The 27,232-nt window shown below is 33.2% G+C and overlaps 1 protein-coding gene across 4 annotated transcripts in view; it reads left to right on the top strand.

The window, feature by feature from the left end:
* LRP1B (LDL receptor related protein 1B) overlaps positions 1-27,232 on the top strand; it is a 1,824,397-nt gene that overhangs the window by 1,554,815 nt on the left and 242,350 nt on the right. For all 4 annotated transcript variants that reach the window (XM_070241833.1, XM_023622537.2, XM_023622536.2 and 1 more), the window contains 8 exons: positions 1,555-1,677; positions 3,758-3,877; positions 8,208-8,336; positions 11,473-11,595; positions 15,045-15,185; positions 16,559-16,746; positions 22,184-22,367; positions 26,267-26,352. In XM_070241833.1, the coding sequence (XP_070097934.1) occupies positions 1,555-1,677; positions 3,758-3,877; positions 8,208-8,336; positions 11,473-11,595; positions 15,045-15,185; positions 16,559-16,746; positions 22,184-22,367; positions 26,267-26,352 (1,094 nt within the window). The remainder of the gene's footprint in view (positions 1-1,554; positions 1,678-3,757; positions 3,878-8,207; positions 8,337-11,472; positions 11,596-15,044; positions 15,186-16,558; positions 16,747-22,183; positions 22,368-26,266; positions 26,353-27,232) is intronic.

Genomic DNA, 27,232 nt, shown 5'->3' with positions numbered 1-27,232 from the left:
ACTTCATAATCTATCACTTAATTGGGAAACAGCAGATTCTTTTGGGTTTTGCCTGCTCAACAATGGTGATGTTCTGTGATAGCATTTGTTCCTTCTGGGTTTGAAAAGGCTAGCTGCACCCCAGGAAGAGCTTCTCTGGAGGACCTTGACTCTGGCTCACTACAACTCTTCCACATTTGTTTTTTCATTTTATTTTTATTTATATAAAACATTTTAAAAGAAATATAGAAAGATCATTTTAGACTCATGGAACCTGGGTGTCTAGATTCTTAATCCAATGTTCTTTCTACAACAATTCTTTATTCGGGCTGAAGATAATTTTGAAAATTATCTTGAAGGCAGCATATAGTAGATATCCATTAAATCTATATTTTTTTTTACCTTTTTGTGGTGTCTATATCTTTCTAGTATTAATAAATTATTTAAAAAGGTTAACTTTCAGCACTAATAGTGTTATTTTATTGAGGAAGAAAGGGTTACTCATGTAAACTTATGATACAGATGGACAGACAGACAGAAAGCCAGGAATAGGTCAGTCTAAATGCCTTAGGTTATATCTAGGCGATGTCCTAAGAAAAACTTAGACTTAAAGCACACTCAAGATTTTTTGGTTTAACGGTGAATTCCCTCAAAAAATTTATTTTCATATTTAATTAGATCTTCAAAGTTGTCATTTAAAAAAATAAAATGGGGATAGTTTTTGTTATCCTAAAATAGTCATAATGGACCTTTTTATAATGTGCTTTGCATATATACTCTAAGGTTTATTTTGTGTTTGGCTGTGGGCCAGTCAGTCTAAAACTGTCAACCTGAAGGTGCATGGGAACAGATGATATCCAGTAAAAAGAAAAACCTAGAATTTTCTATACATTCTTGGAGGTGATAATAATAATACTCCACAATCTAAAAAAAATAGAATTGGTAAAATAATTTTACATACAGATACTTTTTATTCTCGTGATCTTTCTGCAAGATATAACAATTTTAGAGATTCCGTTGCAACTTGTTTTTCCCCATTAAAATAGAGAATACTTACTGAAATCCTGTCACAGCATACCCAAAATATAGGGCAGTAGGAACCCCAACTCCATGCTTTCTCAGCAAAGATCCACTAATATTTTTATAATGTTATTTATTTTTTATAAGTATAGAATTACAATTATTTTCCACCTAATATGATTCTTTGGTCTTAGGCTCGCTCACTTTATGTCGTCTGAGTTATTTTATTTTGTTTTTATTAACTAACTCCACATTCTTTGGAGTTAGCCGGTGTTTTCTTGAGTATCCTCTGTCTGATCCAGGATCCAGTCCTGGATTGGATTTGATTACCTTGTGTCCTTAGTCTCCTCTGCTCTGTGTCAGGGTTTTAGTCTTTCCTTGGTTTTCATGACCTTGACATTCTTGAAGAGAACATCTCAGCCATTTTTTATTCAAGCTTTCTTGTTATTTCTTTCTTCCAGTTTAAGGAGTATTACTGTTTTGTTGCCTACTTGTATGTCAGAAGTCTAAGATTAATTTAAATTATTTAACTTTACATTCTGTATTTTATCACAGTTCAAAACAAACACAAATGTGAAGAGAATTATTTTGGTTGTCCTAGTGGAAGATGCATTTTGAATACCTGGATATGTGATGGTCAGAAAGATTGTGAGGATGGACTTGATGAATTCCACTGTGGTGAGGCATTATATCTTGCTTTAGTTTTATAAGCCATAATATTATTTATATGCTGATGTCCTGTTACCTGGGGTTTTACACAAAATATAGCTCATTGATTTTAACTTTAATTTTAATTTTTATTAATAATACAAAATAATAAAAATTAAAATAGAACAGAAGATCTTATAATGAAGAATAACAATGTCCTGTCCCAGACTTTTCTTTTCCTTTTTTTTTTAAACGATTGTTCCTTTCTTAGTCTCTCTTTTTTTTTTTTATGATTCGCACCTGAGCTAACGACTGTTGCCAACATTCTTTTCTTTTTCTGCTTTTTCTCCCCAAATCTCCCCAGTACAGTTGTATATTTTAGTTGTGGGTCCTTCTAGTTGTGGCATGTGGGATGCCACCTCAGGATGGCCTGACGAGTGGTGCCATGTCCGCACCCAGGATCCGAACCTGCGAAACCCTGGGCCACCGAAGCGGAGCACGTGAACTTAACCACTCGGCCCTGCGCCAGCCCCCCAGGCTTTTCTAACCTCTCTTGTTTTTGTTAATGGTTACCTCTGTCAACCTAAATGATATACTTATACCTTCATTTCCTGACTTACGAACTTTAGATGCTAACATATTTGCTTTCTGATATTAAAAATAAGGATTAGCTCACACTACTCATTATACTCCCCCTGCCTGCTATTGGCTATTATATTATTATTCGAAATGTCTCTATTAGTTACATGTATAGCTTTAAATAGTTTACTTAAGCTTGTATTTCTTCAGACTCTCATCCTTCACCACCTACCTCTTAATCTCTGTATGTTTATTTCATTTGACTTGGCAAAGTAAGAAAGCATTTTAAAAATTTATTTTATAAAACTTATGGATTTTGTGATTTCCAGGCCAAAGAAATTTCCTACAGGGAAACGAAGCATATATTCACGTTTTTTATTTAACACAAATAACGTATGCTGTGGTGAACAGAGTAGAAAAAAAAGATTAAAAATGAATCTTCTATGAAATGTCAAACTCCCTTAAAAGTAAATGTCATCATGAAATATGAAGGTGTATTTTGTTTGATTAAGATGCTATATATCTTTACATTAGAGCCAGATTCTGAATGAGATTAGCAGAGAACTTTACAAATAGTTTAGGTAGACTCATAATTTCTGGACAGGAAGCCATTATATGACTGCATCTTCTTTAATTTTATTTTTTCACTTTTTCTAAACTTTTCTCTTTTCACAGGTCGTCTAAGTAAATATTGTAAATAAAGATGCAAAGTTTTTAGATAGTTTATAGGATCATAACCATAAGTTTTATTTTTATAGTAATTCATATTTTGAACACTTTAATTTGGGAGGATTTTATTTTTGGATATTTCTTTGTTATAAACATGCTGAGGGAGGGACAGGCTGAGGGTGGAGGAGAGCAATGACAAACCTGACTTGGGAAATAAAGGGAGTACAGTATTGAAAATGCATAATTTGTTAATAAAATACCAGCCACCATGCCAATGATTTTGGATGTTATTAGACAGGCTTAACTGCTCCCAAGGGAGAGAAACAAAAACATCAAACTGTTAAGTATGTACAAGTATGAAACTGATGGCTTGTCATCGAGCTACAACCTCCTTAGTTGCCTCATCTTTAAGAACAAATATATATGCTGATCAGTCCACCATATTGTGATCTTGCCTAGGATGTAATTTTTTCTCCATTTCTTCAAAAATAGATTAAAAATTAAAAAGGATGACTAGGTTTTACCTGGAATATTTACTTTATATCTGTGCAACACATGTTTTTTAAAAAATGTCCGACTGAAATATACTTAAGGGAGAGTGATGACTAGCTCACAGTCAACTCTGTGAGAATTATGGTGAGGGAACAAGGTTGTATCACCTGGAAACTCAGAGGGAATATGGAAGCTATTGTCAAAATTTTATAGAGCTGTCACAGAGAAGAGGAATTTGACTTGTTTTATTACAAGATGGTTGATTTTTACAAAGTCTAAGGAAGAGCTTTCTCACTGTCAGATCTATCCTAAGATGGTCTCAACCGATTTTTTTTCTTTTGCACCTAAAACATTCTTGTTTGTTTTCTAGATTCTTCTTGTTCTTGGAACCAATTTGCTTGTTCTACAAACAAATGTATTTCCAAACACTGGATTTGTGATGGAGAGGATGACTGCGGAGATGGATTAGATGAAAGTGATAGCATTTGTGGTGAGTTGCTTGTGTTCTCATTCAACTTTTAGGTGTATGATATATATGCTCTATCATTTTAGAGCATACTTAAAACTTTGTTTTCGACTGTTTTAAATTTAACATTAATTTTATACATACATTTCTGTGTAGCTGTTTTTATTATTTGGTGACAAGCAATTGTTCTACTATTTTTATATGTACAGTTGTTATTCAATTTTTAGGATTTTCTCTGAATATTGACACAATGAATGTATTTGTAAATTTTATTTTTAGACTTCAGTCACGTCTTGGAATAAATCTCAATGATTGCGATTGCTTGGATCAAATGATCAAACATTTTTTTGTGGTTCTTGATATGTATTGCTAAGTTGCCCTGCAAAAGTATTATATTGATTTATAATGCCACAAGCCACACATGCTATTTGTACGTGTGTGTGTGTGTATTGTAGTGACCATTATCATTGAATTCTTTTAAATGGGATGTAAGGAAGGAGGCTATTGTATATGATGTTAAAATGTACTTTGAAATTCAGCTTTATAGGATTAGAGGTATAGTGTCAGATGTCTCTACTTACCTGCTATATGTCAGCTACAAAGCCAAAGTAATTGCTTTTAAATAAACACTTTTAAAAAAGAATTTAAATGAAAATATTAACTGAATTTCTTAAAAGGAAAGAAGAAGAAAGCAATCTAATCACTATAAATTTATTGTAATTGGCCTGGCATTTTATATATGTCTCTCTATTTATCTATCTGATCTGTTTTTGTATGTGTGTTTGTATCTATAGCTACATATTCTTTATTCATTATAATAGCCCTGTTTCATAGTTGTTATCTTCATTTTAGAGAGAAAAGGACTTGAGTCATAGAATAAGGTGCACATATAGAGTTAAGTATACTTAAGACCTTTTTTAAATTTCAGAAGTTATGGCCTGCTATTTAGGTCACTACCATGGAGACAAGTAGATAGGATTTTATAATGCTCAAGCTAAACTGAAGTTCTCTGTAAATAATATAAAATTGGAGATATCCTCTGAAAGCAGGCAATTTATTTTCTTGTATTTAAGCCACTGCAAATCTACTTTTTATTTACACAACTGAAACAACTTACACAACAGATAAATATCAACATAGAAAGATCACTATCAAAAAGGTCTGAAAGGAGAAAGAAATTAATCAATAACTGGAAAGTCTCTTTTAACTACTTTTTTCACTTTGCTATTAAATCTTTCTTTAATTTTAACAAAAAGATTACCTATTTACAATGGGTTGAGCATGTGTCCAGTCTCTAAAATCATCTTACTTTTGACCCTTTGTTTAACCCTATACTAAATGTCTCCACTGATACCTCTATCCTTTTTGAATGGATACAGTATAATAGAAGGGGCAAAGACTCTAAAGTCATACAGAGTTGAATTCTCCCATATCTGAGTTTTCCAGCTGTGTGATCATGGGCAGGTCCATTTTATTCCTTATTCTTCAAATTCCTTACCTATTAAGGGCGTACAAAAAGATCTACCCAATGTGCACTATATAAACTAATATATTCTCATTCTCTTTTGTTCTATTTCTCCTGATCCCGCCTTTATTTTTCAGAGTGTTATTGTTATGTCTATATCTATGAGTGTCCTAATAATTCTTTTCAAAAAAGGGTTAAAATGATAATGGACATGTTTATGTCTTGTCAAAATATTCTGTCTATTTAATTTAATTACAGGCTGCATTTTATATACTAATTGCCAAGCTGGCAACACATAAAAAATACTGCTTTGATCCAGCATCAGTTAATGAACTGAATCTAATAATTTAGTATTGGAAATAAACTTTATAAATAATTTATCTCAGTGGTTCTCAACGTTTAGTGTACAAAAGATCCTTCTCCAAAGTTTCTTAAACATGTAAATTCTTAATCTCCACCTCCGAATATTCCCATGTGGGCTGTAAATACACGCTTTCTTAATAAGCACATAGAGGTTCTGACTTAGGATTTGAGGATCCCATTTTGAAAATCGTAGTCTAGTCCACCTCCATCGTTTGAAAGATGAAAAAAGAGAAATTCTCAGAGGTTAATAAATTTGCCTGAGGTCACTCAGCAAATCAGTGATGACAGAGCTGGGACCAGAATTCAGGGTTCTGAAATACTTACTAAATAGGACAGTGACGCTTACCAATCAAATATTATATCTGAGTAGGTGCACAAGATAGTTCTGTTGGAATTCCTTCAGCTTTTTTTCCTTCTCCCTTGCTATTCATTTCCCTGAGGAAGGCAGGGTATCTCCAGATGGCAGTGTAGCAATGGGATGAAGCCATGTGATTTTTTTCTTTGGCCCATTTTCTCCCCAATTGACTATGATGTTTTGGCATGCTCTTAACACAGAATCTGTTGAACACTATCAAGGGAGCCAGAAAATTAGCTGCAAAGAGCCTTATGCCGTTTCATAGCTTGAGGTATCTTAGTAATTATCTAGTCATACCCCTCACTTTACAGATAGTAAAACTCAGACACTAGTCTTCTCCAAGGTCATACAGAATTAAATTTCTCAACAGCCAAATCAATGCTCTATCTACTATGCTTACCTTGAGAACAAATTGGAGTGCTAATAAGAAAGCAGACAAGGAGTTTTACATGTATCAAAACTTTCTTGGTAGAAAGAATGCATTTTATGAATCTCAAGCTAAATAACAAAAATATTATGAAAATTAAAGCACTAATTGAGAATATATGAGTGAAAGTGACACTTTATTTTCTTATGTCAAGCTTGAAAAGATAGATAATAAGGAGGAATAATATGGAAATAATTTCTGTAGGAAGAGAATTTTATTATAGAACATACTAAAGACATAATAGGTAGCAGGTAAATTAATTTTTAAATAAAAGCAACACTTATTTAATAGATTGTTTTATGATTTCTTCCAGCAGTAGAATCATATTAAAACTCATTCTGTTAAAGCACTGATCCTCAATCAAATGAGCAAATCTGAATTACCTGGGGGACTTTTCAACATTCACTTGCCATCCCATCCTCCAAGCTAAGGTGTATGTCAGGGTCAGGCATGTTTATGTTGGAAAAGATCTCCCAGGGAGCTCTTTTGCACCCTGCTGCCACTCATGTTGAAAAGATTGCACTGAAAAACATTTTCTGCTCATAACTCTATGGCTGAAAAGTAAGATGATAATGATAATCCAATCAAAGCATTTTGGTCACTGCTTTAAATGTTTTGGAAAAAAAATCTTGCATCAGTCTCCTCAGTCATATTTTCTTCCTGGCAATATTAACATTTTTTGAATAACTCTATGTTTTTTAGCATGTAGTTCATGGGCAGCTTTTGATCACAGGGAAGTGAAATTAAAGGAAAGTTAGATTTTGTGATCATGCTACTGATTCATTCAACGAATATTTTATATAAATAACAAACAGATAAACCATTCAATATATAGAACTGTACTAGAGGCTAGGGAAACAGCATGAGAAAGAATCATTTTCTAATTTCATGTGATTACCCTATGCCCGTATAGGGAGACGCAAAGAGAAACCACCTGTGACCCTTTGAATTTACAATCAAGGTCAACAAGGATTTTTTTTCTGTGTACTTTTGACAAACAACAGCGTGCAACTAAAGGGACATTGAATTGATAGAGTAGAGAAAAGGTTGATTCTGTTTGTTACATATGCTAATACAAAGGGAACACATATACATTTGTTCTTTTCAACAACACAAGGTGGGGACTAGTAATAATGGCATTGGTGATTAAGAGAAGGTGATTAGGAATCAGAAGGGTTTTGGACTCCCAGTTCAGCAGGCAGCACCCTGTGTGACTTGTGACTTTCTGCAAGTTTTTCAACTTCTTTGAGCCTCAGTTTCCTTTTCTGAGAAATGAGACTAATAATAGTTCTAACTGATGAGGTTATTGCGAGGATTAAATAAGTTAATATGTTAAGTACTTATATATATTAAGTACTTAACATATATTAAGCAATAAAAATGCTATTATAATTATTATTACCCTTGTAGGTTCAGTTCTTTTGAAATTTTATCTCAGTTTATTCACAGTTCTATGACATTTCTATCCTTTGCTACATTTTACAAGGAGAAAAGATCCTTTTTAATTTTTTGCCATGTGGCTTTAAGAAATAAAACGCTTGCAATTAGGAAAGAATGCATTCTGAAAGGAAAATGTGTAGACATCTCTAGGGGAAGGGCAATAGTTGATGATTCTGAATAATTACAATCTCTTCCCTATTGGCAACATTCTTCTGCTTCCCTTCTATCTATAGGAAATGTAAATGTTAGGCCTTTCCCAGTGGACACATAGTGAGCTTAATGACATTTTTTCTCTGGGTTTCAGGTGCCATCACCTGTGCGGCTGACATGTTCAGCTGCCAGGGCTCCCATGCCTGTGTGCCCCGACACTGGCTTTGTGATGGTGAAAGGGACTGTCCAAATGGAAGCGACGAGCTCTCCACAGCAGGCTGTGGTATGAACACTTGTAGGGCTGTGTGTGAAAGAAAGCCGCTGCAGCATCCTTAGACATTTGTTTCTGTAGTCCTCGCCTATCACATTTTCTCTCACATTCCCTGTTCCTGAACGCATAGGTAGTATCAGACCTAATCAGGTGGGATGGTGTCATCATAGTAGTTCAGCAACCCCTGTAACCGCTGTTCAGAGTGTTTCAAACATGCACAGTGGGATTACCCATTGAAAACCATTTTGATGAATGCAGATTTTTCATTTCACTTGTGACATAGTGTAACTACCCAATGTATGTGTGAATGTGGTAGGGCTGTTATTTTCTTTTTAGCATGTCCCCCGCCGCCCCTGCCCATAAAGATTTTTAGATTGCCTATTGCAGATACTCTGTAAATGGCGGCTGTGATCCTAAGTAACTACTGAGCAGAAGGTCAGTAAACATCTATTAGTCGTACAGATAGGGTATTAACCCTTAGGTCAGGTAAAAATAGTATAGATATGGCTGAGTGAAGCTGGGGGACCAGAGGAACACCTTTGGAGGTCAGACAATTTACTAGGTTTCTTACTCTAGGTCACCTCAGGAAATTTTCAGGGAATTATTCAGTAGTAAAAATTCAGATAAATTGCTTTGCATGATCAGGAGACTGAAGGGAGTGAATATTTGAATGTAGGTCCCAAGGTCACGTACGAGATCTGTTGAGCTGAGCAATTTATCAGAAACAGTGCTGTGAACTGTGCTCATTAAAGTGAGTTCTGTCAATCATCTCTCCAATGAGCTGTCTTCAGGTCTTTAAAACTGTATTTGAAGCCATAATGTAAGTGTGTGCGCATGTGGGTGTATTTTCGTGGGGGATAGCTAAAGCGGAGAAGGAAAAAGAAAACTTTCAGGCAGGCCTATATGCACAGAACTCATCCTATTCTAGAACAATTTACTTTGATCTTGAAACTGATATGTGTGTCTGTAAAGGTCAATGGAGCCACTGAGGGCTACATAATAAAGGATTATGCATCAATTCAGGGATCCAGATGGTCCCAGTATACTGTTGCTATTGTAGCAAGTTAACACTCTGGGAGGCATAGTAACACTTTTGGACCACGTGGGTGCCATTAAGTAAATTATGCTAAAATACAACAAATTGTACTCAAGTGACTTGAAAGCGTTAATGCCACATAAGCCTCTGTTGCTTAGTGTTTTAAAGAATAATTCATGTATTAGAATTAGTATAATTCACTTCGGTTACATAAGCTGTCACAGAGTTCAAAGTTAGAGAAGTTATTAGCAACTGAGTTTTACTTTGATTATAATGGGTAATTTTTAATGCTGCTCCTATGTGGCTTCCATATCATTTTTGAAAATAAATTTGTTGAAAATAAATTATACTTAATTAAATTCAAAGAATCCTTTTTGTTTTACCTATTCATGTCTCTATTTCAATCATTACTGAGTTGAAAGCAGAGCTTTCCTTTCTTCGTGGAGTCTTGGGCAGTCTGGGGATAGGGAGCTGATAGGCATGTAGAAGAATAATTATGGTATATTGAGTGTCAGAGTTATATACAGAAAAGATACTAGGTCATCACGAAGAATTATATAAAAAAGCCTAGAAGTCTCATGGAAGGATTTTAAGAAAATAACATTATCTGAGTCGTGAAGGACAAAGAAAGAAAGAGAATGGTTCTAGGTAGAAGAAAATGCCTATTAAGACATGGAGGGGAGAGATTAGAAGGGACCTAAACTTTTTCAAGCGCCCGTTATACATCAATTATTTTGGTAGCTGCTCTTATTTACGTTATTGAGTTCCCACAATATCTCAGTGAAGTGTTTTTGGGGATCTGCCAAAAACAATTGTTATATAGATAAGACTTTAAAGAGCACCAAGGAATTTATTGAGTACCTAAAATGAGCTGATCTGCTTCATATACTTTAGTTAGTTCTTACAAGAAATTTATCAGATAGATTTCATTATTCTCGTTAAACAAGTAAAGAAACAGATGTACCAAGTAGGTGAATAGCTTCCTCAGGATACAAATATAAGTGGCAAAGCAAATTTTTCAAAGCCTTCCTCTTCCCAGTATACTATAATATTATAAATGGCATATAGCAGATTCTTTTTTTCTACTTTTTAAAAAATTGAGATGTAATTGACATATAACATTGTATTAGCTTTAGGTGTACAACATAGTGATTTGGTATATGTGGACACTCTGAAATGATTACCACAATAAGTTTAGTTGGCGTCCGTTGTATAGAGGATCTTTGTATCCGAAATAGCCCAAACCTTACGTCCTGTCATAGCGTTTATCTTTCAAATGTAAGAAAAGGTAATTGAGGATATTTAAATGATCCATTCAAACCTCTATGATTTTATGCATATAAGAAAGTTTATTTCCTCTGCACAAGTTACCATCTTTTCAACTTTTGCTGAGGCTTTATTGCACATTTTGATCAACCATTTTTCCCACTGGTTAGGATCCTTGCTAGAGCACTGCTTTCATGGATCAGTATTCCAAAGGGGCCATATTCCATTTCATGGATCAATATTCCTAATTTGATGTGGTACCTATAGTCGGGCTCATCACACCATAGATCTGAACCTATTTCAATCTACTCTGGAAGTCACCCAAAAGTTTTATTTTCTTCTTAAAAACAATAACTTTCTCAGCCCTTTTGACTTTCACTTCGATCATGAACATTAGCACTTGGTGGTCTTTTCAGGTCCGTTTTTCACAAAGAAGTGAGGTTTTTATCACTTTACTAGCACTGCTACAGGCACGAGGAGAGAAAGACACATTATTACAGTTGAGTGATTTTTTTTTTATCACATATGAACCTTGAATTCACCCTTCAGCAAACTTACAGATTGCTAAATGGCCTGAAATTTCAGAGTCAGCCTAGAATTGTTGAATATATTAATACTAAAGCTTTGAATTTTATGTATATTCGTATTCCTATATTCAAATATACTACTACATGTATATTAATATATATTATTAATTTATCTGATATATTGAATATTGAGCAAAGTTTTCTTTTTCTAAGTAACTGTGGATTATTAAGCATAATGGCCTACATTTTCCAAACTGCGAAGGTGGGGAGGATAGAACAAGTGCTCATCTAACTTTACTTTTTGTGATGTCTTTCTTAGCTCCCAATAATACATGTGATGACAATGCTTTTATGTGCCTTAATAAAGTGTGCATCCCCAAGCAATTTGTTTGTGACCGTGATGATGACTGTGGAGATGGCTCTGACGAGCCTCTGCAATGTGGTAGGTATATCTGAACTTTTCATGGAGGAGGTATTCGGGCCGAGTAATAGCTTTTTAAAATGACTCAAGGAATATGTAAATAAATAATAAAAACAAAGAAACACATTTCTTAATGTAATTGAAGACGTGTAAATTCAGTAATACACAGACACACCACATATAATCTCTTTAAGCTCTAGAATAGTAACACATTTATTTAGAAATCATGCCTACTTGTAGTGTATTATCAGGAACCCCAATGAAAAATGTTATTAAAATGTCTTTGATTTTAAATACTTTGAAATACTTTGTACTTTACAGACAATATATAGCTGACAAGTTTAATCTTATAGTCAAATCAAATATTTGAGTGAAAAAAGAGAATACAACTCACAATTATCAGAAAAATTGGATGCCTAACATTTTCCATTTGCCTTATCTTTTTACATACGCATTTATTTGTTAAAATTTAATATTATTATCATGAATTTATCTTGTCATTACATATATATTTATCTAACCATCATATATATAGTATATATGCAAACATATAACATTTGTGATAAAAATCAGCATATTAAAAATTCCCAGTTGAAGTTGACATCCTGGTATGTTTGTAAAATATTTCAAAGCATACATGAATAAATACAAAACGAAAAGCCTTGAAAACCACATATACCCATGAAAGGCAGTAGATTTACTGCTCTCTTTTGTCCTCCCCATGCAGTGTCTATAGCCTTGATCTTTGATATGAATCTCTTTGAAATCAGTGGATATCAGTTTTTATGATCATTTCACCATTAAATCATGGATTCAATGTGATATTTTAAAAGCTACATCATAACTCAAGATGAATATCTGAAGTAGAGTTATGTGTCATGGAATATCTTCCCTCTGCTAGACATTATATTTGGTTGATATGGAGATGAATAAGACAAAGATCCCCCTAGAAGAAATTATGAACAGGAAAATCAGAAATACAATATAGTACAATAATATACATTGTCAGATGGGAATAAGAATCACAATACACAGAATCAGAGCTGAGTGAATAATTCTTGAGGCACGAAAATATAGAAGCAAGGAATGTTAGTCAAAGGAAATCATGTTTAGATGCTAGAGAGTGTGACATGGTGGTCAAGAGCATAGAACCTGGAGCCAGATCACCTGGGTGCAAATCCTGGCCCTGCCACTAACTGGCTGTGTGATCTTGGAAAAGTTACTTCACCTCCCTGTACCTGAATTTTCTCATCTGTAAAAAACAAATAATAACATTGCTTAACTCCCAGGTCTGTTAAGAGAATTAAATGTGTTAATGTTTGTAAAGTGCGTGGAGCAGTTCTGGACACATAGTAAAATCTATATATGTTTACAAAGACCTGTACATTGACATAGTTAAGAAATAGCAATTAGTCTTTTGTGAGATAAATTAAAGTTAGAAAGTTAAAATTAAATTAGATTTTTAAAAGTCTGAAATACAATGTTAAAGAATTTGTATTGATTCTTTTGGCATCCAGTGGCCAGCACACATTTTGATACAACGTAATGCCCCAGTCAAATTTATGTTTTAGAACCGTCTTTTTCAGCAGAGTGGATGAAATTTTGCCAAAAAGCAGGGAGCCATTAGGGGGAAATAAACTAGTTAAGAGGTTATTGCAATAGTTCTGATGATTAATGATGTGTTCTGAACCAGGGCAGAAAAGGTGGAATGGAAAATGCAGAATGGGTCAGAATTCACTTACAGCCAGATATGGAGGATAAAGGATAATTTCTAGCTTGGATGACTTGGTGGATGGTGTTGATGTTACGAGCTTCAGGACCGAGGAGGTTAAGGGTCAATGTTGTTGGTGTAGGAGAGGAGAGATGGAACAAGGAATTAATGTTGCAGATTTTGAATAGGAAATGTTAAGCAGACAATCATATGAAACTGTATAGTGAGTGTTTGAAAATTTAGTTCTAGAGACCAGAAGTGTGATCAGGATAAATAATATTAATTTGGGGGCCATCAGCATAAAGGTGCTATTCAAACTATGACAAAAAATGAGAACATCCAAAACTGTAGAAAGGAAAAGGGAAAAATAATAGACTGAAGATTGAAGGTATGGCTTCCCCTACAACATATTACAGTGGAACAGGAGAAGACTTTGTACAGAAAGAGGGAAAAAAGGGAACAACAGAAGCAATAGAAAGAAGCCGGGAGAGTGAATTATAGATATTAAACCAGGGAATTGTTTCTGGAAAGGTGGCGTGGTCAACAACATCAAATGCTGCAGGGAGGTGAAGTGGGAGTCTGAGACACTTTCAATTTGACATTTGCCAATTGGTGTTTTACATTGACGAGGAATTTCAGAAGGTAGATATTGCAGAAATGAGACGTTAATGAATCAAAGATGAACTGGAGATAAGTAAGGGAAAGGAAGATTGTGCAGTATACTGAAGAAGAGAAATGTGTTGTTAAGAGGTATTTGTAGATGGATTTTTATGGTTATTGAGCTGGGAGAGACTTGATATATGTGTTGACTGAGAAAGAGGAGCTAGAGAAGAAGGAGACGGGGGAAAGAAATACTGAAGAAACTGGGGGGATTTTGGAACTATCTAGTTTTGCCATTCAATATGATAAACATCTCAATTAAATAATCTTTATTGACACTTTTTTTCTATTGGAATTTTGGTTATTTTTTAAGCCATAAAAATCTTACTCCCTCTCTTCAAAAGTAGAATATTTGCCCAGATTTACCAGAAAGTTTCTAATATAAATGGCTGTTTTTATTGCTAACAAACTTAGAAAAAATCCAATCTAAAACTTCATAATATTCAAAATCAATTGAATTTTACTTACAAACAGGCATAGATATGAACATAACAATTGATGGATTGATACTGTGATTTGAGTAAAGGCTTTTAATACCTCTAAGAATCAGTATATAGGCTAATTACAATAGTTTTTGTGCTTATTGCTCTATAAATTGGCTTTTAATTTTTCTCATTTTCATAATTTCTTTACACTTTGAATGCTGCTTCCCAAACATAAACATTGCGTCATAGCTTCTGAGAATTATCATCATAACTCAGAATCAGTTCACCCATATGTTCTAGTACTATACCTAACCAAACTTAGTCTTGAAAAAAATTTCCAATAGCTTTCATTTTGTTTTTCATTTTAAGGGAAATCTTTAGGATGTAGATAATAGGTGAACAAAGATGGTTTACTTGAGTGTTGCATTCTTATTTCCTCACCTAGAAGCAATGAAAGTGCCTTATTTCCAGCTTTATTTTCTGGATCTTAATCTTATTTCCCAACCACAAATATCTCTTGCAAGGGTAACCATCATCACAGAAAGAAAAGAGAAATATTTCCCTTAGGAGGCATGGGTAGCCCATGTAGTTAATTAGATATAGTGTACCTTAAGGGATGAAGTTGTAATGAATATTTGTTAGATGAATTAGAATGTTTACTTCTTTGTCTCCAGGATACCGACAATGTAATGCAGAAGAATTTAGTTGTGCTGATGGACGATGTCTTTTAAATACTCAATGGCAGTGTGATGGAGACTTTGACTGCCCTGACCATTCTGATGAAGCACCTTTAAACCCAAAGTGCAAAAGTGCAGGTACAGCAAATATATAATTCCAAGCTTATTCCAATTTTTTTTAATAGCAAAACCATGACTCTAATTTTCAGTCTAGTATTGTATTCAATGAAAGGAAATGCAAATAATTAAGCATGAGAGTTTCTAGTGATACCATGCACGATTCCAGTAATCAACAATGTTCTGGGATTAGTTTTAGAAGTTTAAGTCTGTGTCAAAAATACGAAGATTTGAGGCTATGAATCCCATGAATCTGTCACCCTGCCCCTCCAAAAACAGTTGTCTCTTCTTTCTTTTTTTTTGAGGAAGATTAGCCCTAAGTTAACATCTGCCACCCATCCTCCTCTTTTTGTTGCTGAGGAAGACTGGCGCTGAGCTAACATGTGTGCCCATCTTCCTCTACTTTATATGTGGGACTCCTGCCACAGCATGGCTTGAAAAGCGGTGCATAGGTCCACACTTGAGATCTGAATTGGTGAACCCCGGGCTGCCAAAGCGGAACTTACAAACTTAACCACTGTGACACCAGGCTGGCCCATGTCTTATTTTCTTTATACATTATTTTATGTGATGATAATTTCCCTGAATGGACCCATTTGGAAATTCAAACATAAAATAAGTTGAAATTTACTGAAAGAAAGTCTGTATCATTCATCCAGGCAAAATAAAATAAATTTCATATCATTTGAATAGAAATATATGCATAACCAAACTTGGTCTATTTATCACTTCATTATTCCAAAGACTGAATACATAGTCATATATTTGAGAATAAACCTAATTACTTTTTTTCTCATGTAGTTCACATGTTAATAGGCTTTTCATCATGTATGATAACGAGTAATGTTCAAATCATCTGGTTAGGAGTAGCTGCAAAACCTGAATTCCTTTCCATAGCTATATTTGGAATAACTATTATTCACCAAAAATGTCCTTTTTATGCCCTGGCTTAAAAATGTCAATGTTATATTTCCAGGAAGAAAAAGAATTTAGGAATATCTACCCATTCTAGATTCTTAATTTTCACTGCCATATAATTTCTCAGAGACCTATGGCTTGAGGGAACCGTCAAACATTCATTACCCTTTTGAACTCATTCTGCACCATATAGATGAAGACAGAAATACTCCATTAATTTTACTATAGATGCTTATTTTGATTGTTAATTTTCATGGTAAAGGAAGATTTGTAATAACTGTTCAACATGAAAGTACACTTTGCCCTTGATTTTCTACATTTTGTGTATAAAATATTACACTGAATGTAAAGCATTTTATATGTAATATGTTTACTATAATTTTTGATGTTATCATATTTGTGAATGTTTTCAACAATTGTAGTAGAAAACAGTGGCATGCCCTTTATGTTCCATTTGTTTTATTTTCTTTTTCCAGAACAGTCATGCAACAGTTCATTTTTTATGTGCAAAAATGGCAGGTGCATTCCCAGTGGAAGTCTTTGTGACAATAAGAATGATTGTGGTGATGACTCAGATGAAAGAAACTGCCATATAAATGAATGTTTGAGTAAGAAAGTCAGTGGATGTTCTCAAGATTGTCAGGACCTTCCAGTCAATTACAAGGTAGGTCCTCACCAAAAATAGCAAATCATATGATACATTAGAATTTGAGGTAATGAAAACTATTTAATCTAATATAACTGTAAAACTTAAAAGGCATCATGGTATTGTTAGGTAAAGCTATTTAAATGCAGAGCGTCCATATAAGCAAACTATAGTAATAATATGGAATAAAAATTGTGAAAATATATTCAGGAAGGCAAAAAGATCAAAAAGGTTTTTAGTATATGCTGAATACAAAGAAAAACATAAGCAAGGGAAGACCACTATTTAGGGCGATACTATTATGTTAATAACTGCATAAATACAGATGCAACTCTTAAGTTCCCATTTCTTTCCTCATTCTCCCTCCCATATTTCTTTGAAGTGAAATGAGCTAATCATTTATTTACTACAACATTGGAGAATTAATATTTTTTGTATAAACAGAAAGAAAAAACCAGAACACATGAATTATTAGCACTGAGTGCGGGTACACTAAAATTAAATCATGCCTAATATCCTAACTGCTTTTTGTTAGTACCATTTTCCTGAAGAGAGTGATTCACTGACAAAACTGGTTGACAGAAATAGCTTTTGAAAACATATCTGTTTAAGGATGTTGGAGTGGAGGATGCAAAAGAACAAATTTTGAAATTAAAGTTGCGCATTAGGTTAAAATTAATTACATAAGTGATGAAAATCTTAGGAAGAGCAATTCATTTGAAAATTGCTGTTTTTATGTGAGCAATAGCTCTGTAGGGCATGGCTCCTGTGGAACATAGAGGCAGTCTAATGGCAGCTAGGACCATTACAGAGGGTAGATTTTTGTTCTACTGATCAGAACACATCTGGGGTACTATGCCCTCTTATGGCCGTGGCACTTTTAAGAGTAACCTAGACAAATTGTAATGTATACAAATTTGTACATCCAGTAGCATAAGGAGTCTGGAACACACACCTCTGGAAGTCATTTTGCCTGAAACAAAGATGGCTTGTTAGCTGTATTCAAATATATGAAGTACTGGAATACATAGCACAACCTGTTCGGAGTTGTTTCAAAGGTTGGAATTAGGAGTTGGGAGGCAGATTCTGTTCGATATAAGGAAGGCTGTTCTAAGATTAGAACTTTTTACCTTGGAATGAGCTGCCTCATTTCTCACCACCAAAAGTGTTTCAGTTGTGGCTAAATATCTTTCTTCAAAGAATGCTAGAGAAAAAATTTGTGTATTGCAAAGATGTTGGTCCATTTTCTCTGCCAACCTTGAAGTTCTATGACAAGCCAGTTCTTTCTAATGGTAAATTCAACTAAACAACCACTTTACCATTTTTAATCTCTGAATTTCCGGTATTATGATTAATTTAATTATATTGATCAAGATTTAACTGTATATAGATATAACCTAAAACTGTAATAATTATTTCTCCTTGTGTAAAAATAAAAATAAAAAATGAAATACCAAGAAAGCTACATTTATACAAGAAGGCTTTATACTCCATCTTGTATTAAGAAAAATTGGTTAAACGTACAGACTTAAAGCACACATGTACTTACTCATAAACTCTATATTATAGGTAAAAGGAAATAAGACAAGTGAGCCAAGACACTCTTAATGAGATGAGCATGTATCAATTAATTAATTTGGGCAGTAAATATTTTGAAACCCAATGAAGCACAAAAAATATTATTAGTGCCATGTATAATTAATATAGAAATGTTTCCTGAAAAGTCAAGGAATGTAGAATTATTACAGGTAACTGGTTAAAATTTTAAGTCATAGTCACAAATAATTCTTTAGTCCTATCTATATAATATATATTCTATAAGTCTATATATCTATAGAATATATATATCATAGAATATATATTTATATCTATCTAAAATTTAAATTTCAAAGTAGATCTATTTGTGTTTATCCTGTGTGTATTTAAAATGTGTCATAACAATCTTGGTGGTAAAATCTAAAAATTACAGAATATCACATGGTCACCTTTTGAAATAACATTAAAGGTAAGGTTTAATATTTTTTAAATGCCTGCATACAAGAAGTACTTAGTGCCCAGAAATACATTTTTGGAAAACTATTTTTGGTAGAAATAGACATCACTCAGAAAACCATGTTAATTCATACTATTTTAATTACTTTGTAAGATTCCTCACACAGAAATACTTGTTTGTTGATACCATTAACATATCAGTGTTTCATTTTCACTTCTCTGAAGGGGCAGAGAATGAAGTGAGAATTCTAGTTGAAATAGATAATATACTTAATCATTCAAAAAGTCTATATGTGTGATATATGACAGAACTGTTGTGAAGAATGTTCCTGAATATGTACACATGTCAAAACTAGTGAATAAAATAAAATGTATGTTGGGGGAAGCAAAATCAGTATAAAAATTCAAGGAGTCGAGGCTAGAATCATAAATAAAAGATCTAAGCAAAAGTTCAAGGCAAATATTTTACATATTGTACTGAGATTATATATATACACATATATACACACACATATATAGTTTTATTTAAGACAATTTATTGATAGGAAATTCAGTAAAAAGGCTTATGTACAACAAAATCATTGTCTATTTGGGGAAAAAACTTCAGTTGATGGGTTTCTCTTTTCCAGTGAATGGGGAAGACTATCCAGTAACTTATTTCTCATTACAATATCAGCAGAACATGACAAGAAGGCCTCCTCCAAATTCTACAATAAGATGAAAATTGCTTACAAAAGCAAAATTTAGACCCTATGGACTGTGAGCAATTTGCACGTTTGCTGTAAAACAAATACAATATATCCAAACTATTCAAAAGGGAGTAATAACATTTACTAAAGTGAGAATCTTATTTTTATGGGAAGGATAATTTACCATGTAAAAATAAATACACTTCTGGGAGAGAAGTAATTTTTAATGTACATGTTAGAAATAAAATACTCAATATTTGTCAAATATCACTTAAAATGCTGCAGAGAAATTTTCCTGGAAGTGATAGGAAAAGTTTGAAGAACTACATTTCTTTCCGGTAGCTATATTATCCAATATAGAAATTAATATAAATAAAAAAAATTTGAAATAGTTTTTGATGATGAGGAAAATTAACATGACACTATTTTCATATAAATCTCTTTCATAAAAATCGTCTTTCTTTTTAAATGAAGGTGAGAAATTTTTAAGCTGTGATTTTCTATTAAATATAGTTGAATCTCATCTTTCATCTTTGGAGATGCAAAAGATTATTATTTTCTTTCATTCAATTTATGAAAGTTAGGCTAGTAGAATTTCCCACAGTCGCCTTTTGATTATTTGGGATCCAAACTATTTTTGTTAAAACAAGGTTAACGGATTGAGGAGGAAATTATCTTTTTAAAAATCTTCTCTTTCAATAAACAATTTTAGAAACTTACTGTAAACCTTAAACATCTTAATTTTATTTGCTTATAGAAATGTATATTTCATTCAGTTGATGTTAACTTTACTTTCAAGAAATTAATTTTCCATAAATGTGTTTTTATCCAAGTCATATATTTGCTATAGTAGTAGTTCTATAAGCCTGACATTAGCCATTCAAAGTGATTTTCAGAAATCAGAAATTAAAATTGGTACACTATTTCTTTTTATAATACTCTTTGAGAAGAATTCGACACATTCTACAAAATTTCCTTTCACTTGTCCTAAAGTGCCCCTTGATACAACACTGCCTGGTGTCTGCCTATAAGTCTTCTGGCTTCCCAATCACATAATTAATTTCTAGTCCTTTTCAGTGATGCCTTCTTATTTCCAGTCAGTTTCTTATTTTAAAAAAAAATTATTTATTTTAAAGAATTGTAGTAAAATACATGTGATACAAAATTTACCATTTTAACCACTTTTAAGTGTACTCTTCGGTGACATTAAGCATCTCATTTTCTTTTCCCATAGCGAAGCAACAATTCCTCTGACTTCCTAAATCAGGTAGCAGGATGAGTCTTCTCAAGAAAGTAACTTGGTCATAGACTAAGAGATGATGAAAAGAGTTTGGGAAATCAAGCTGAGGCTTTTGCTTTGATTTGCTGGCTTGCTAGGGGGTTCTAGAGATTTTAAAAAACCCCTCATAATTGCTGAGGATTATTAGATAAATATTGGTGTAAATTGTTGAAGATGAAAGTGCTAAGAGCTTAAAGGGATTCAACCCTTGTAAAAGGGCTTAGGAAAAGGTATTTATTTATCTTTTGAGCACTTTCAGGTGAAGTTGATGTATCTTCCCCTTAAGTAATGAACTCCAATTTGTACTTAAAAAAATTCTACCCCTCAATTAATTGTTTGTTGACTATTTATTAATATGTACATATGTCTCTCTAACATTTTCCCCAGTAGATACAAAGCTCTGTCATCAGTTTTACCCTCAATTAAATGATCTAGATTATAAAATGTTTACTATGAATAACTCTTGAGTACTAGTTACTCTTAACAATTTAGAGTTCCTTCTTAACTCATTGTCTTACTCAATACTCACAAATTCCTTTATTCAAAGACCACTAAACAGTCTTGGTAAAGGTTAATATGATTATAATCATCTGGCCAATTATTGGTTCATTTTGTATAATTATAATTTTCATATTCTACTTGGCAGGGATTGAATATGGAACTGGAAAACAGTGGCCAATCACAGTGCCTCACTGTTTTCAGGAAGTCAAAGACATTTATGATGTGACATTGTATTCAGAAATGACATGCCTGTTAGTAAATATTGCATATCATCATCAGAGGGCCATATGGAACACGATAGAGATGCTGAAGAAAAGATTTGATGATACGAATTGATTTGATTATGGTGGGGAAACTATGTTAATATTATTATTTCTCCAGACAACATCAACATGTCACGTTATGGAATCAGATGCAGACGATAAATGTTAATTGAGCCTTACTAGGTGTTAAAAATTATAAACAGCCTTAGCTCTCCTACTGGTTTTATCTGGGCAACTTCACCTTTGTGTCTCTAGGTTTCTCATCAGTTAACTAAGGCTAATAATAAGCATATCATATATTTCTGTAAGGCTCTAGTGAAATAATATTTGTGACAATGTTAGTAAACTTCCAAGCTCCACATGACGGTTAATTCTTATGGTTGTTAAAATCTTTTAAGAAGATAGTATAAAGCAATAGAAAAAGAACAAAAGAAGTTGGCAGTTTAGTTATGTTTTCTTTGCCATTCTCTAGCCTCATGGTTTTGGTGATGTCAGTTAACTTTTGTAATCTTGCCAACCTCAGATGATCAAATGAAGATATTTGGGCGAATCCTTTTTTAACTTTACTTAATAACATATGTAATTCTTATTAAAGGTTAATTGCTAAAGGACAAGATGTGCCATTATCTATTCTTAAATGATTCTCTTGCTTGAATCGTGCTAAAGGGGTATCAGAGAGAAAGGACAATGGTAATGATATCAATTGAATATGCTTGCTTTTCGTTCTCCAGTGCAAATGCTGGCCTGGATTCCAGCTGAAGGATGATGGTAAAACATGTGTAGACATTGATGAATGCTCTTTGGGCTTTCCATGTAGCCAGCAATGCATCAATACGTACGGGACCTACAAGTGCCTCTGTACAGATGGATATGAAATACAACCTGGTAACCCAAATGGATGCAAATCACTCTCAGGTATCGAACTGAACTTGTCCACTGATGCAACCTCAGTTATACACATGGATCCTGCATTGTATAGTCATTCTTTTTGAATTCACTCCTCTTTGCTGTTTCTGTGAAATCAAAATTCTTTCCTACTTACCTTGATACGGGAATCTGTCACTCTGATTGTGTGTGCTGTCCACCAACTGCTCTGTTTGTAATAACACCGCATTATAGTCTTCTGAATTATTTAGTGTTTTCTAGCTTTTGAGAGTGCTCACAAGTAAGAACTATCTCTAGCACTGCTTCCTGCTGAATCACAGGTTCTTAGCAACAGGTTTGGCCAAGACTATTGAAGAGCCCATTGTGGCAGTGTTGTAATAGTTTTTCCTTCTCTCCTACACCACACGCATTCATACATGCATGCCAAGGAGAACAATAGGTCAATGATGATAGTAATAATGGTGACAACAATAACAATAAATCAGTTATGTAAAACTATTTGAATTCTTTCAGTGATTCAGCAAATATTATTAAACTTCTGTTTGTTTCAAGCAATGTGCTTGACTTCGTAAATTAGAAAATTCAGTAAAACATGGCCCATAACTTAAAAAATATTGTAAGTCATGAGAGGAGAAAATCAGACATGTTAAAATGATACAAAGCAATATATAATAATGAATGTTAAAATGGGCAAAATAGTGGTAGATAAGGTATCTCTATCCTCCTTATGTCATTTTTGAGGATAATGAATTACATAGCATTACCTGTTTCTCATATATATGTATCTTGGTGACAATGTTTAAAACTTTAGATGTTTTCTTATCTAAATACCTGGGACAGGAATTATAAAATTATTTTTTAACAGGTTAAAACTTTGCACATTATGCAGAAAAAAATAACTTGTTTCAACTTTTATTCCACTTTTACTTCTTTTTGGAATATTTATCTATGAATCTATTTGTGTATTATTTGGAGCTCATTGTTTTATTTGCCAACATACCTGTTTTTGGCCAGCTAACTGTTCGACACATCATGCATTTAGTGACATGGAATAAGGAGAAGAGATAAAATCTAAAAAACTACTCAATGTTTCCATTACTTTAAACCTTTCATAGAGAATCGTGCAAAGGAGATGAATGCTAATCATTATAATTTGGGTCTTGCTATAGCATGTAGCCATGCTGTAGTTGTTTCCAATTAGCAATAATAATGAGAAGCTAATAAAAATTTTGATACAAAAAATATGCTCTTGAAGTGGAAATCTTTTGCTAAGGAGAGGCTAGATTTTTCCCAACGTTACTGAAGTATAATTGACAAATGACATTGTCTAACTTTAAGGTGTAGGACTTGTTGATTTGATACACTTATATACTGCAGTATGATTACCACTGTAGTGGTAGCTATATCCCCATCACTTCACATAATTATGATTTCTTTTTTGTGGTGAGAACATTTAAGATCTACTCTCTTAGCAGCCATGTATATAGTACAGTGTTATCTGTAATCACAATGAAGTGCATTAGATCCCCAGAGCTTATTTATTTTCTGACTGAAAGTTTATATTCTTTAATCAACATCTCCCCATTTCCCTCACTCTTCAGACCCTGGGAACCACCAGTCAATTCTATGAGTTTGGCATTTTTAGATTCCCCATATAAGTGATATCATATAGTATTTGTCTTTCTCTGTCTGACATATTTCACTTAGCATAATATCCTTGAGTACCATCCAAGTTGTCACAAATGACAGGATTTTATTCTTCCTCGTGGTTGAATAATATTCCATTCCATTCCATGTTCCTTATCCATTCATCCATTGACAGACAGTTTGTGTCCATACCTTGGCTATTGTGAATAATGCTGCAATAAACATGGCTGTGCAGATATATCTTTGATACTCCGTTTTTGTTTCCTTTGGATATATACCCAGAAGTGAGATTGCTGGATCATGTGGTAGTTCTACTTTTAATTTGTTGAGGAACCTCCATACTGTTTCCATAGTGGCTGCACCAATTTACATTTCCACCAATAGTGCACAAGTGTTCCCTTTTTTCCACATCCTTGCCGACACTTATCTCTTGTCTTTTTGGTGATAGCCATTCTAACAGATGTGGGGTACTATCTCATTGTGATTTGATTTGCTTTTTCCTGTGATTTGTGATGTTAAGCATCTTTTCATGTACCTGTTGGCCGTTTGTATGTCTTCTTTGGAAAAAAATATCTATTCATTTCCTCTGCCCAGTTTTTAATCAGATTGTTTATTGATTTGTATGAGTTCTTTATATATTTTGGATATTAACCCCTTATCAGATACATGGTTTGTAAGTATTTTCTCCCATTCTGTAGGTTATCTTTTAATTATGTTGATTTTTCTTATGCTGTACAGAAGCTTTTTAGTTTGATATAGTCTTACTTACTTATTTTTGCCTTTATTGCTTGTGCTTTTTGTGTTATATTCAAAAAGTCATTACCAAGGCATATGTCAAGGAACTTTTTCCCTATGTTTTTTTCTAGAAGTTTTATGGTTTCTGGTCTTACATTTAAGTTGTAAAGAATAGAACTGCCTAAGTATTGAGGTAGAATGTGACTGATTAATTTTATATTTTTTCATGTAGAACTGTATTGGCAGAGATGGCAAGGCACCTTCAACTTGACAGCTGACTCTGTCGAGTAGGGTTCTGCGTCTCAGTTTAGCCTCAATAGGAAGACTGGAATCATTGATTAGCACACTGCCATCACTGATGGAAAGGGATGTCCAGCATGTGCGACACACATTTCTAATCCCTGACATACAGTATGCTAAAATATAAATATAGTACTCTACATATTAGATATTTACGGTGAAACTAAAGGAGGAAAAAAGTAATAATTTTGAACATAAATTAAACAAAGGGAACAATAACTCTGTAAAATGAATTATTTACAATAACATCCACATTAAATTACATAAAATGACTACTTTTTTCATTGCTTTTTCTAATTTCTGCTGACATTATATTTGCTTACCTGGCAACTATGTATATGAATACATTTTAGAAACAAAGATATTTAAAAAGAGTTTGAACACAATTTTTATTGAATTGATTTAAGATTATAGCAATCAAGAATGTAGTCAAATTGACTTTAAATTACTCAGATATATGTTCAAATAACTATGCTATACAAAACTTTCTGAATATCTTTTATTTAAGAATACAGTTTGTTTCCAAATAAATTCTGAGCAGAAAACCGAATCTAAAGATTTATATGATCTTCATATATATGGAGCATGGTCATATTCTTATTATTATCTTTCCTAAATTCTAGAACATATGAGATTCTAAAACATGTTAGTCAAACTATCAGCAGGAAATAAAGACTATTAAAGGATTAAAAAATAAATCTCATGAGGAAAGGTAAAATTAATAGACAAAGATTCTAGAACCTGGAGTTCAGAAATTATTTAAGAAAAGCCCCCAAACAGATGAGCAAAGTTTATGTATGCAATGACACTCTTGGCCTTCACTAAAGTTGTTCTGAGAATATAAGTTGGTTATTTGATGATAAAGAATTTTCTGATTATATGAATGTTTAGCTGTACTGTAGGTTTCTTAGATAGGTGTAGATTATCCTTTTCTGAAATTAATTTAAAAATCAGTTTATAACAGCAGATATTTTCCACTAATTTCAAATAAATTAGATATTTTAATGTTCAAGAAAATTAAGAGAAAGAGAAGGATTTAGAATCATCTAGATTTCTGTACTGCATGAGTATATGCTATCCTTTCATTTAATTATCAACTGAGGAGCTCAGTATGAGTTTTTAACCATTAATCTACCAGAGGGCACTGCATTTGAATTTACATTGCTGAAGAAACTAAACTGAAACTAAGCAGAGTTGAAAATCATGAATATTGAATGTCTAATATGTTTTTTTGTCTTGGTGTTTAGATGAAGAACCTTTTCTAATTCTTGCTGATCATCATGAGATAAGGAAAATTAGCACTGATGGCTCCAACTACACACTTTTAAAACAGGTATGACATTCTTATGATGATTTCATAATATTTGATATGGTCACTCAAATATACATTAGAGCTGTAGAAATATTTCACAATTAGAATTGATGAAGCACTTATTCATGGATACATGCATGTATGTATATGAGATTACCATAAACTTTTTGTTTGAATTGTCTAGGTGATGCTCCCAACTTGTCACATCAGACTATATCAAAGAAAGTAAAAGATGCAGACTATAATGAACACAAGGAAAAAACTATGTTAAGCATAACTAGATTAGAGAAAGCATAAAATTCTCTTTTAAGGTATTTTGCGCATTACCCAAATTGGTTTTTTCCCTCTTGGGATTTAAAAATAAACGCCTTTTCTGGAACTTCAAGTTTCTGCTCATAGAACCAGGAAATAAAATGAGATTGATGATCCCTTGCCTTTAAAATCTGGAATTAGCAAGGGAGCAAAAGCATGATGTAACCCCGTCATGGTTAAAAGGTTGTGAGGCACATATTTTTAGTCTTCCTCTCTTCATCCCTCAACCCAGCCACTTTAAGAGAATCTGCACTCATCTGTTTTGACGCTTGAACCTATTGTCAGAGTTTATTCATATATGTTATTTAAGATGAAAAGATATGATCTCCATTTTTATGACAAGATAGAAAACTGTGAATTGCTCATCTCAACTTTTTTCTTCCAGTCTGCAGTGGAGATAGCATAAAATCAAATCATTAAAAATAGAGTGATTACTATATGGATTAGAGAAATCACAGTTATAGCATATTTTTAGTTGTCAGGAGACATAGCTTCCTTGGAAAGATTTAGTTTTGTCTTTCCTGCTACAAAATTCTCTTTGCCCCCATACTGTATAATAGTGACATGAATATGTGAAAGCACTGCCTAG

This window comes from Equus caballus, chromosome 18 (assembly GCF_041296265.1).
Source record: "Equus caballus isolate H_3958 breed thoroughbred chromosome 18, TB-T2T, whole genome shotgun sequence".
NCBI classification, from domain to species: domain Eukaryota; kingdom Metazoa; phylum Chordata; class Mammalia; order Perissodactyla; family Equidae; genus Equus; species Equus caballus.
The sequence above is the reverse complement of the archived record's forward strand: the minus strand, read 5'-3'. Positions and strand labels throughout refer to the sequence as shown.